Genomic DNA, 14,274 nt, shown 5'->3' on the forward strand with positions numbered 1-14,274 from the left:
TGAGTGGCTCAGGCGGTTCAAGCACTGGTTTCATGAACTTAACAGGCTCGATCCTGGCTCAGTCCGCTGGTATTTGAAGGTGCTCAAATACGTCCACTTCTGATCGGTAGATTTACAGTCACGTTAAAGAATACCTGTGGGCAAAATTCCGAAACCGTGCGTCTCCATTGGCACGTAAACATTTGCTGTTGTTATTATTACTGGGCGAGTTGGCTGTGTGATTAGGAGCGCGCGACTGTCAGCTTGCATTCGTCGTAAAGCCACTACCAATATTATAATAATAACAACTGTGTTAGTCCATTATTACTAACTATTACGAATATAAAAGTTAAACGCCCCACTCAAACTTCGTAGCTGGTAATCTGTCAGAAAACACTAAAGAAAATAGTGAACTTTTAACAAGTCCGAATTATTATTAATCTTATAATTGCAGACATGTCTCCAAAATTACCGAAACATGTACTTACAAATTGTTTTACGTCGCTCCAACACAGGTAGGTCTTACGGCGACGATGGGAGAGAAAAGGGATACAATTGGGAAGGAAGCATTCGAGGCCTTAATAAAGGTACAGTTCCAGTATTTCCCTGATGTGAAAATGGGAAACTACGGAAAACCATCTTCCCGGCTGCCGACAGTGGAGTTCGAACCCACTATCACCAAAATGCAAGTTCACAGCTGCGCGCCCCTAACTGCACAACCAACTTACTCTAAGCTCTAATGCCAGTGTGAGTAGCTCAGACGATAGAGTGCTGCTGGTCTTCTGATCCCACCTTGGCAGATTCGATGGCGGCTCAGGTCGGTGGTATTTGAAGGTGCTCAAATACGCCAGTCTCGTGTCTGTAGATTTTCTTGCATTAAAAAATACTGCGGTAAAAAATTCTGGCATTTCAGCGTCTCCGAAAACCGTGAAAATTAGTTAGGGGAACGTAAAGACATTATTATTATTATTATTATTATTATTATTATTGTAGTAGTAGTAGTAGTAGTAGTAGTAGTAGTAGTAGTAGTAGTAGTAGTAGTAGTAGTAGTAGTAGTAGTACGGAAGTTCTAATTAAACGGGTCCATTACAGTCGCCATTTTACCTATCGGCACTTACTGTCCAGTAATAAGCCTTCAGTCCGCCTCTGTGGTGTAGTGGTTAGTGTGATTAGCTGCCACTCTCCCGAAGGCCTGGGTGGTACGACGGCTGGAAGGGGTCCACTAAGCCTTGGGAGGTCAAATGAGTAGAGGTGGTTAGATTCCCACCCCAGCCATCCTGAAAGTGGTTTCCCGTAGTTTCCCACTTCTCGAGGCAAATGCCGGGATGGTACCTAACTTAAGGCCACGGCCGCTTCCTTCCCTCTTCCTTGTCTATCCCTTCCAATCTTCCCATCCCCCCGCAAGGCCCCTGTTCAGCATAGCAATTGAGGCCGCCTGGGTGAGGTACTGGTCATTCTCCCCAATTATATCCCCCGACCCAATATCTCACGCTCCAGGACACTGCCCTTGAGGCAGTAGAGGTGGGATCCCTTGCTGACTCCCAGCAAAAACCAACCCTGGAGGGTAAACAGATTAGGAAAAGGAAGAATAAGCCTTCTATTACAAATGCCCGGCGGCAATTCCACAGTAGCTCTTTTTCCTTCGAGCAATGTTCACGATGGATGCAACTACGGTTTTTGAAATTTGTCTCATTAATAACAATTTCACTGAATACTTATAGCCTTTTCTTTCAGTGCCCACCGTCCTTTCATTGACCTGAAAAGTTTATGAATAAGCATAGACAACTCTCATTGTCTATTGTCAGAAATTCATCGTAGACTGTTGCAATAACAGCACAGAAATGTTGCGCCCATTTTTCATTACTTATTAACTATTTCCTTTCATTTTGTCAGCTTGGATCACTGAGTAATGCCATTGACGTCTTATAAATCACACACAACTACACAACACTTGTTTCGCATGCATGTGCTGGTACGGATCTTCGACGTCAATGTAAGGATTCTGTGTACTTTTCACACAGACTACCCTAGACCGGTTTTCGAGTACAGCAAGTGGGCTGGCACGTGAGTCAACCTCTCCTACTTGCCAAGCCTTTAGGGGAAGTGCACAACAACATGTGTTGGCCTGTGATAAGAAACAGGTTCAACAAGCCCTATACTCTGCTACTGTACTTCCACCGCGCGTGGGCAGAATGACGTAACTGGCGTATCCTGCTACGGCCGTTCAAAACACATTAGGTCCTGAAATATTTGGCTCAGTTATGGGAAAACTAATAGGACAAGGTAAAAAGTACAAAGCATATATTGTGAGATGTATTTTTCTTTGCCGACTACCTTAATATCGGAAGATAGGAAAACTTAAAGGGTCCACCTTTTCAATACAGGACCCTTTAAGTTTTCCTATCTTCCATTCTCAGTTCAATACGGACAAAAATGAAATTCTTAGGTTTAAATACCTTAATATCTGCGTGTATACCCCTAACAGCCTGTATAGCACATTTTTAATGTATGTGAGAACAAGACATGAAAAGAAAATTTACAAAATATAGTACAGTGGGACCTTGGATTGCGAACATATTTCGTTCCTACAACATGCTTGTAATCCAAAGCGCTTGTATATCAAAGCAAGTTTTCCCATAAAAAAACAACTGAAATGCGGATGATTCATCCACAACACAAAATATTTATTCGCATACCATTTCTAAAACAAAATATAACGTAAAATAAATTAAAGTGCACTTTTCCTTACAATAGAATCATTGTATGTGTGAGGGAGACGAGAGATGACATGAGAAGAGTTACTGTGTAGCACGAATTTCACTAAAGGAATCACTTCTATCTGTTGGCTCACTGGAATTGTTTTATTTTCGTACAACTTTATGGAGGAACCTGTCCTATGACTGTTGCTTTTGCCTCTTTTTGAGGCTTTTATGAAAATTTGACATTGCATTGTCATTGAACCGATTTATCGCTCGCACTGCTACAGCCTTATTCGGGTGGTATTTTTCTACAAAATTTTGCAGTGTTTCCAACATTTTGCACTTCTCCCGAATCTCAGTTGAAGTGAGAGATTCCATTGACTTTTCCTCCTCCTGACGAGATTTCCATAACTCCGTCCTGTTGTTCGCGATGCAGGCCCATCAGTTCGTTGGTGGTCAGTTCCTGGCTATGTTCTTCTGCCAGCTCTTGAATGTCCACGTCATTCACCTCCAGCCTCTTAGTCTTCCCTAAGGGCACAGTTTCATTGACAATCAGTGGTTCATTGTCACCAAAAATCCCCTCAAAGTCATGTCCAAGAACACAGGCCACAGCTTTCCCCAAGCGGAAGTGAGAGTTCTCTTGGTGACTCCATCCCATGCTTTATCGATGATCTTCAGACAGTTCACGATGGGGAAATGATTTCTCCCAAACTCTCGGAGGGTAAGGTTTGTTTCTTCGGTCACTTCGAAGCAACGCTGAAATAGTGCTTTGGTGTATAGCTTCTTGAAGTTCGAAATGGCTTGCTGATCCATAGGCTGGAGTAGTGTTGGGAGGAAGGAACTTAACCTTAATGAACTTGAATTCCTCCAGTAAGTTGTCCTCAAGGCCTGGAGGCTGAGCAGGAGCTTTGTCCATAACCAGCAAGACTTTGAGCAGCAGATTATGTTCTGAAAGGTATTTCTTCCCTATAGGACGAAAGACCTCTTTCATCCATTCAACATACGAACGTGAGAGGGGAAAACGTACGCAGACATGGCGCTCGTATTGAGGAACCTCACTCGCTTATCAACTTAAAATTTATTTAAAATATTTGCTCATCTTGCAAAACACTCGTAGACCAAGTTACTCGCATTCCGAGGTTTCATTGTATATCAAACAGAAGGTAATATTTAATGAGGTTAAAATTTTTCTTCAAACATTTTACCATGCTTATTTGTGACCAGATTCATGAGATGTGGAGAAAAGTATTCTGAAATCATATTCATTGTGGAACAAAAACATCTATTCACCTGAACATGCACTCCCAAATTAACACACATGCTTTCCTCGATTAACACTCTCATCCTATGATGTTTGCCCCAAATATGCGTGAATTACTAGGATTCCAACTTCTAAATTGCCAAGCAAGTTGGCCGTGCAGCTAGGGTTTTAATTTGATTTAATTAATTTGCTGTTTGATTTACTACTAATGTACTTACGGTGCCTCCTTAGTTTGCTTTTGTAGTTGAAGCAACGATTGTAATAGTCTTCATAAATGTTCTCTAGTATGTTGACACCAGTGTCTTCTAATACACTGGACCTTGCTTAACGTTTTGAGTTTGTGCACATTTTCACTTGGTGGTTCCTGCTGCTCTGAAGATACAAGTCTTATACTGTTTGAACAGCCACCTTCAGGTGAAAGCTCTTCCTCTCCTTCAAAATCAGTATATCCATCCAGTGTAACTGCATGCATTTCTGTGTCGTCTCCATTATATTTCTCAGTAATCGGGAGATCGTGGGTTCGAGTCCCACTGTCGGCAGCCTTGAAGATGGTTTTCCGTGGTTTCCCATTTTCACACCAGGCAAATGCCGGGGCTGTACCATAATTAAGGCTACGGCCACTTCCAACTCCTAGGCCTTTCCTATCCCATCGTCGCCATAAGACCTATCTGTGTCAGTGCGACGTAAAGCAAATAGCATTATATTTCTGCAATATTATGCTGTATAATATTCACGAACTTCATATTCTTGACTCCATTGAGTTTCCACATTCATCACGTCGCAACTTTGTAATATTTTGACAACACTCATAGGATTAATTTTTCTTACGATACTAATGGACACAGTTTACATTATAACCTGCTAGTGAACATTCCAAGAGACCCACCTGCACTGCAGCTATACCTGTCAGTGCAGATAAAACATGTCACCATCTAATGACACTAGCAGGCAACTGCTGAGTTTTGCTTAGAAAAGTCACAGACCACTGTTTTTGTGATGAGTGATCCATATTCTAAGTTCAGTTCATTGTGTTCAAGTGTGTCCCTTATAAGTATTATTATGTGGTTAAGATAGGGCTGTGAGCCCCAACTTCACTTTTGACATGAAATAAATATTTCTTCCAAAGGTAAATAAGATTCTCTGTAGCAGTTATGCTACGAGTACCAAAAACTTCCATGTTGTATGTTCCGTTGCCCAAATGGCTAACTTCAGTGGTACAGTGGGTAAATTGCAGCCATTTTATTTTGAATATTGCAGATTCAACCGTGGCTGAGATTGGTGGCATTTGAGAATGTGTAAATGCAGCAATTCACTGTCATTGGCTTCTGGCGCATTAGAAATCTCCTGTGGTACAGATTACCAACACCCAGATGCTTCTCAAAATACTGGTGGTGGGTGCATCTGGGTCATATGAAATTCAGTGTGTTCAGGTTAGGTGATTTCGGTCACCTTTATCTAACCAATGACTTTCACTGAAAGACTTCAAATGTTTTTTGTCAGTAAAAGTGATTCATCTCCTAAGTCGCTTTCTCTGCTGTTTCACTTTTGCTGTTTATGCTTTTAAGTACACCTCACTCCTTTTGTGAATTATTCTCAATTTTTCTTTAATTCTTATTCCTTTAAATTTCCATACAGCAGGAAGAAATTTCTTCATGAATTTTAAGATAGGGTAATAAGTATATAAAGCAGAAAGTCTGTCCTTCTGTCTGTCCTTTATACAAATTTATACCGTTTCACCAATATGAACCAAGTTATGTATTCTTACCTTTTGGGACACAGGGTAACTGTCTACAAGAAATGTGGATAGCCCTCTCCTTTACCTAGATTTTGGCCCTTTGGCACATTAGCATAGGCTAATATAGGCGAAATATCAAATTTATCATACAAGGACGAGACCAAGCTCATTTTATACCTTACAATGCAGGGAACAGAATTCTGTAAGTCCTTGTGCTATACTGAAAATCACATTTTAAGGCCCTACAACCAACCATTTTTGAGATAATGGCACCACAGTATCCCTGCTTTGGGAATTGGATGAAGAAATGACCGGCTGTAACCATGGTAATGTCAAATAAAGTGTTATAGAATACAGGCACCGGGCGAGACATCACAGATGAATTCCGCAGACTTCTACAAAAAGCTCTGTAGATTATTTCCCGAAGCTGTAAGCCATTATCATTTAGTTTTACATAATGCCCAACAGATGGCAGAACTCAGAAATTAAAGTTCTCGTGCACCATCTATAGATGGGCATGGAACTGCTGGACCGACCGCGTCAGCCCGCCTATAGGCGGGCGTAGCACTCATCTGGTTAAAGGTGCTTGCAAATAATTCATACAAGTTTATCTTCCACTTTAGCACAAAAGTAACCAAGCTCTGACCTTTCTTGGATTTTCCTTGCTTTGTATCCTGCCTTTTTTTTTTCAGGTACTAACTTGGAAAATCAACATTGTACTTGAATCACATCTCAAAACTTAATGATTGAAATACTGTTAACACACATTATTGAACTTGCATTATAGTGTAACCATCTAATATGAGAGCCATGGTAGAACCATCTCTTAGCACATGAAATGGTGGCTCAGATAAAAAAATGTAACGCACCAGTACTTGCTAAAATTTATCTGTTCCCTGTGGTTAACATGCTGCAAAAGTACTCGCGGAGTAAGATAGACAATGTCTCGGTAATACCCACTACCACCACCTTCATTGGATTATCTGTATATGGAGTCTGATGTGTTATTTGCCGAGTATGTCTCAGGAAAGATTTCCGTTTTAGTTAAGTCATTTTCCATTTTATTGTATTTGGAATGCCTATGCGAAATCTGGTCTTGAATTGTAATCATGGATGTGTTAATTTTTTTAGAGTGAGAGTTCAACAGCCAATGACCTAAAGACGATGTTAATAGCTCTCAAGTTCCCAAAGCCCCCAGCAAACATCACCCCTGCTCTTCTATTCGGCAAAGTGGAACAGAAGGCAAGTACTTCAGCGTTAGTATATGGTGCCTGTGAAATGAGAATTGAAATGTTAACTTACAATATTTTCCTACACATTTTCAGATGAAAGAAGTACTGTCAAAAGCTTCACCTGAGCTGGTAGGATCTCCTCTGTTTAAAGGAGAATTATCAGATAGGCAGTGGCAGCAACTAGCTGAACTTCAAGCTGAGCTCCAGGAAGAGTATCACATACGAAGGGAGATGTTGATCAAGAGATTGGACGTGACCATACAGTCATTCCAGGTAAAGACATTTTCATTTACAATTAGAAGATTACCAGCTTGAAGCACAGATTTACTATGTATTGTTTCAGAGTGTGATAGTCTAAACTTTATGCATTGTTTTACTCATTGTTGTTGAGAAATAATTTGAATTGTTATTTTGTATTTGCTACATTTACTGGGCTGTCCCTTATTTCAGGCTCAAGAAACAACTCCCTTAAATTATTTCTTGAAAAGAGAAATCATATTTTAAACTGTACCTCCCTGTACAATTCAAATGAATTGCCGCAATTTTGCAGCAGGCGACCCACAGGATGCCATCGTACTAACCTTTCTTCCCAGAATCTTCTCAATATGATAATACAAATGATGTTTTTAATGGTATATAACATCTGATCATGATTCACTCCTAAAATTTGAGGTTAGCATCCTTAGCAGTGTTTAAAAATAGACAATTGAACATTGGCTTTAGACAGTGTCTAAGTGATGAATAATAAATAATGTCTTTGCAATACGGCAGTCATATTTAGACATTGTTTAACTGTAAATCGGCCCTTTATATAAATGGTGCTATCTGTTCATATTGTATATTGTTGCATATAGACTTAACAATCACATTATTAAGAACTCCTTAGACGTGTTAGTTCGTACCCAATGAGGCAATGGGTAAACTATCTGACTGCAGGCAGATAACACTGACAAACAAATTGAAACATTTTTTTGGCTCCTTTGAATGAAAAGAGGTGGTTATTTATAATTTGACCCCACTGTATCCAAATCTGAAAGCAGAAATGCTGTATCACCTATTGTTTTCCCTGGATTTTCATTTGTTTGTTTTTAATAAAATTTAATTCCCTTTGTAATAACATAAAGTTGAAATTATTTTGGTTTGTTTGGTCATGAGATAAGATTTAAATATTGAAGAGAAAAACTACGAGAAAAAAAAGAGACCGATTTTGACTGTTCAGTGAAGAAATTTCGTGCAAAAATCAGGATAAAGCCCACATGTTTATTTACATTTCAAAATTTCTTTCTTGAACTGCCACCAGGAACCTTTTCCTTGAGGTTCCAACATTAGCATGCTAACATGTTCTGTACTGATTTTCCTGCATATCATTTCATTTCTCCATGACAAATATTCTGGTGAAATATCTTGCCGCATTCATCACTAACCTCACCCAACTGGGGGGCAAAATCCACATGCAAATGTTAAAAGTAAATTTTCAAGGACATATTGCATCCCATGCACTGATAAAACTTTAACAAGTTCTTAATAAATCAGCTTTCACATTTCCAAGAAAATTACAGCATACTTGCCTGAAAGCTAACCATGCGCATTTCTCTGTTTCTGTTAGCAGTTCCACAAAGTTGTCATCATGAATGATATCACGGATTTGCGGCCCAATAAACTCTCATCGTGTTTATCCAAGGCCTTGACAAAATATTTCATCAGTCCAAAGTTTATATGCAACGGTGGTAACAAACTCTTGTCTTTCTCAAGTAGATGGTGATTCTTAACACTCTTCTCTCCAGGAATTTTTTTCGTATGGGCAAATCCACAATTTTGTAATGTTTCTTTTGTCCAGCTGTCCCATTCACAAAGAAAGCAACAAACATTGGTAAATCCAGACTGTATACCTAACAGTATACAGTAAAATACCAGTATAACAAAATTTTGGGGATCTCAGAAATTAATTTGTTATAGTGAAATAAGTAAATTCCTAAGAACTCGCCTATTGCTATAGAACATCCAGGATTAAGAAAAGACTACAGGTCTTCTGGGCTTTTACTTCTATTAGTGTTACCCACTTTAGTTCAAAATATATATAATAATTATAATGAATTCCTGTCAAAATGTATAATTTTTCTTATGAAACAAACATTGGTTGTGCCATACAATTCTGAAGAAGCCGTAAAAATCATGTTGATATCTTTGAGTTTTTCGTTTTAAATATTATATATGCAGTTCAGTACTCGGAATAGCCAGCCATGCTTGTCGCATCGCGCGCCACATTTCAGCGTGTAGTGCGGAAGTGTGTACAGTAGTCAACACTTGTAATAACTCAGCTTAACTACGGGGAATCATTATTGGTGAGGTCAGCGCGGCATGTTTCCCATTTTGCGTGTGTCACTCATTGCAGTAATTACTTATGTAAGGGAGATGTAAGCAGATTGAGATTGAAGTGATAGCCTTTCTGGGGTGCATAGTGCATAGTGTTTCGGTATAAATATATTCTGTTTCGTTTTTGGTGTATTGCATTGCTTTTGGTTGGGTATGTCATATTGTTTTTGTCTGTTTAGTATTTTATATAATCAATCAGAGAGTAATATTTTTTAAAGTTATGGCTGAACGTGTGAAAAGGAGAAGTAGTGAAGTTCTCACGAGAAAGGAGCGGTAAATGGTGCTTAATACATTTTCATATTTGAAAATAAAGCATCGAGGACAAAGTGTAAGCTGGGTAGTAGATGAAGCCAGAAAGGCTTTAGGAATTTCGAAGCCTTCCGTCTTCAAAATAAGGAAGGTAGCCAGCAAAGGGCCACTCCAGAGTCCCAGCAAGAAGCGGCAAGCGAAAAAGTTAATTCGCAGTAATTCCAGACTCATTAAATACGATGATTTTGTCAGAAGCAGAATACGGCGCATTGTTCATGAATTCTATTTTAGAAATGAACCACCAACTCTGAACACAATCCTCACTTCCGTAAACATTAACCCCGAACTACCCAATTTTAAGAAATCTACGTTGCATGTTATTCTTAGGGAAATTAACTTTGTGTACGAGAGAAGAGGAAATAGAGCAATGTTAATAGAAAGGAAAGATATTGTGTCTTGGCGTCATAAGTACCTCCGACAAATTAAAAAGTACAGAGAAGAAGGCCGGAACATTGTTTATACAGACGAAAGTTGGGCTAACACTGGAATAACTGTTGTTAAAGAGTGGAGAGATAAAACAATTACAATGCCAAGACAAGCTTTTCTTGCAGGGCTTTCAATTGGGATGAGAACTCCTACTGCTCGTGGGCCGTGGTCTCTAGAAGTATCTGAGTTCATGAGAAGACATAATTCATCCAAAAATCAGAGTGTAAAGAGGAACATCTGAAGACCATTTACTCCTGTGTACTAAGCTTTTTTATCCTAGTCTTGAGCATTGTCAAGGCAGAAAACACATAAATCTCTTCCACTGTAGGATCAACCCACGACTTAAGTGAAAGGGGATAATTTTTATTCGCCTGTTCGTAGTAACTGACGGTAGATTCAACTATAACCTGCATCATGAAGTTATAAAGAACAAGAAATAGTCAATCTCTGATGAATTAGCATGAAGATTTCTGTCGGTGATTCCAGAACTGGTATCATCAAAATCGTGAACAACTGGAGAAAACGAACCTGATACCCATGAAAATGCAGATGCTTGCTTTTTAGCCCTAATGTGTGATGCCTTCGTCCTCTTTGCAGAGGGAGGTGACAATTCCTCACAGGATTCATCACTAACACTTTCACTTACACTTTCTTTGTGTTCATTAAAACCCGTAATATACACACTATCTTCCTTTTTAAGAACATCCTCTCTGGAATCACTATTTATCAGACAATGTTCAATTACATCGTTCAGAAGAGACGACTGAGTACTGCGAGATGCCATGATGGCTGTGATACAGCAAGAAGGATATTACACTTCAACGAAGAAGAAATAACATCAGATCACTTCCAAAACACGCATAAAGGAGTGGGATATCTGCGAGAGCGAACTTCCTTGAACATTTCCTGGGAAATTGAAAGCGTAAAACTATATCTTGTACATATACGGGATCAGCAAAGTAGGTACTGCAACAAAACGTATATATACAGGTTTGGTGAATAAGGCACAGAGTTCTGAAATGTATTCTACCCTTCCAGCTTATGATTTTGGGCGCCGGCAATAATCCCAGGGTCGTACACGGATGGTCCTCGGTGATATTTTCAAAATAAAATAAACTAATCTTAAATTAATAAGCAGAGGAAGCATAAAAGAGAAAAAATTAATAAAAAGAATATGAATGAGAATCTTCTGTTAATAAACTTAACCATGATAGGTTAATATCGTGTTTGGTCCGTATTGACTGGTCTGAATGTATAATATAACTATTTATAATAGTTTATTTAAATCCGCCTTGATCAATACACTCATTAAATGAAAGAAACATTATTAATTAAACCATACATGTTTCGGGAAATCTCAACCATTCCCTTCATCAGTGGTTAGATCAAAGAATAACACAATATGACACAATCTTTTGTTTTACAATTTGAAGGAGTATTGTGTCCCAATACATCATATCAAAGAGTAAAGAGAACTTATGAAATATTATAAAAATGATCAATACATACAATTTTGGTTGAACTGAATGAGAACACTATACAAATTTAGGATCTTCAAGTTTTTCTTCTTTTCTTCTTCTTTTTGTTCCTTAAATGATTATATGCTAGCCTAAACAGTGGGTTATCTTCTGTACTTTTCTCATTTAAACTTGATTGAGAATTACATTTTTGTGTAAGGTAAATTTCTAAATTTTCCAAAACATTCATCAGTTTTCCCTTTATGGTCGAATGTAATAATTTCATGTCATTGGAAATGTCAGTAAATTTATGATTCATTTCAACCATATGTTCTCCCATTGCCGAATATCTTTTATGTTTGACCGCATTAACGTGTTCTTTGTACCTTATAGCCAAACTTCTTCCGGACTGTCCTATGTATCGTTGTTTACAAGTTTGGCATGTTAATTTGTAAATTCCTGATTTATTAAATATACATTTATTCTCTATTTTATCTGAATTGAAAATTATCTTATTAGTATTATTATCCGTTTTGTATGTGACATTGATGTTCTTTTTCCTGAAAATTTTAGCCAGTTGATAAGAGTGCTTATTTCGAAAAGTTAGAACTACGAATTTATTTTTCTCTTTTCGCTCTTTAATTAAAGTTGTTTTAGGTCCATTTTTCACTTTATTTATCATTCTATTAATAAATCTGTTGGAATATCCGTTGCTACGAGCGATTTGATGGATTATATTTATCTCTCTATTATGATTCTTCTTAGACATAGGTATGTTCATAGCTCTATTAATTAAACTGTAAAATGTTGCCTTTTTGTGTTGACCTGGATGATTGGAGTCATTTCTGATAATAGTATCTGTTTGAGTAGCTTTTCTGAAAATTTGAAAATCAAAATGACCAGAATTTCTAGTAACTGTCAAATCTAAATAATTTAAAGTCCTATCATTTTCAGATTCCATCGTAAAATGCACTTGTCTATCCAAAGTATTTAAATACTGTAATATACCATCAGGTTTAACCTTTCGTTCATCGATAATAACTAATATATCATCGACGTATCTCAACCATGTAATCAATCCATCTATTTTATCCACTATTTTATTATATTCCATGTAATCCATGAATATGTTAGCTAAAATACCTGAAGCTGGCGAACCCATTGCTAGGCCTTTAGACTGTTTGTAAATTTTGTTGTCAAAAACAAAATAGTTATTTTCCAAAGTAAATTCTAGTAATGTTAAAAATTCTTCAATTTCCACCTTGCTTAATTTGCTGTGTTGCATTAAATTCTTATCCAATTCTTAGTCTTTTCAATATAATCCTGTCTTCCTATCAGTACAATAGTATTACCTTTATCAGCTTTTGTCACAACAATGTTATTATCTATCTTATTCTTCAATAATTTGAAATTCTTATTCAACTCCTCATGGTTCTCTACCGTATGTTCTATCATATTGGATAATGTTCTACTAACTTCGTATCTAAGAGGAACTTGTTCATCAACTGGTAGGTTAGTTATGGCCACTTCAGTTTCAGCTATTAATTTAACAAGATCTTTTCTATTACTATAATTCTCCTTTTCCCAATTGAATTTAGGCCCCTTACTTAAAATGTTAATTTCATTACTATCAAATTGAACTTGAGTTAGATTTCTAAGAGGTTCAAAAAATTTGTGTTCATTATCACTCAGAATATTTACTTTCTTATTACATTTAAAGTGTTTTACTTTATTATCAAGTAATGTTTGGAACTTCTTATCCAATATCACTTGCTTCTTGCTCAAAATATTATACATTGAATTTTCTATGTTCTTCTGTAACCAGTCCCATTCTATATTTGATGCTGTTTTGGTTATCCTTAGATGTAACTCATATAATTCATTATTAAGTCTGGATTTTTTAAGGAATAGAAACTTAATTTCATTCCTGAGCCATACTTGATTAACCTTATTCTGTGTTTTTCTCTCATTAGGATGTAACCTACCTCTTTTTTGCAAGGATATCAAATGTTTAGGCACCAGTTTATAAGATAAACATTTTTTAAGAAAAAGTATGTCTTTAGAGATTTTGGAAATTTTAATTTTTAAGTTCTTAAACCTGTTAAACAATTTCCTTGCCTGGCTGGCATACTCACTATAAAAATAGTTAGAAAGAATTTAATGCAACACAGCAAATTAAGCAAGGTGGAAATTGAAGAATTTTTAACATTACTAGAATTTACTTTGGAAAATAACTATTTTGTTTTTGACAACAAAATTTACACACAGTCTAAAGGCCTAGCAATGGGTTCGCCGGCTTCAGGTATTTTAGCTAACATATTCATGGATTACATGGAATATAATAAAATAGTGGATAAAATAGATGAATTGATTACATGGTTGAGATACGTCGATGATATATTTGTTATTATCGATGAACGAAAGGTTAAACCTGATGGTATATTACAGTATTTAAATACTTTGGATAGACAAGTGCATTTTAGATGGAATCTGAAAATGATAGGACTTTAAATTATTTAGATTTGACAGTTACTAGAAATTCTGGTCATTTTGATTTTCAAATTTTCAGAAAAGCTACTCAAACAGATACTATTATCAGAAATGACTCCAATCATCCAGGTCAACATAAAAAGGCAACATTTTACAGTTTAATTAATAGAGCTATGAACATACCTATGTCTAAGAAGAATCATAATAGAGAGATAAATATAATCCATCAAATCGCTCGTAGCAACGGATATTCCAACAGATTTATTAATGGAATGATAAATAAAGTGAAAAATGGACCTAAAACAACTTTAAT

At 37.0% G+C, this 14,274-nt stretch overlaps 1 protein-coding gene across 1 annotated transcript in view; it reads left to right on the forward strand.

Moving 5' to 3' along the window:
- Positions 1-14,274, forward strand: part of LOC136882733 (protein FAM98B) — a 131,765-nt gene that overhangs the window by 43,964 nt on the left and 73,527 nt on the right. Inside the window, exons 4-5 of the mRNA XM_067155149.2 lie at positions 6,806-6,916; positions 7,000-7,179. Coding sequence (XP_067011250.1) covers positions 6,806-6,916; positions 7,000-7,179 — 291 coding nt within the window. The remainder of the gene's footprint in view (positions 1-6,805; positions 6,917-6,999; positions 7,180-14,274) is intronic.

This window comes from Anabrus simplex, chromosome 1 (assembly GCF_040414725.1).
Source record: "Anabrus simplex isolate iqAnaSimp1 chromosome 1, ASM4041472v1, whole genome shotgun sequence".
NCBI lineage: Eukaryota > Metazoa > Arthropoda > Insecta > Orthoptera > Tettigoniidae > Anabrus > Anabrus simplex.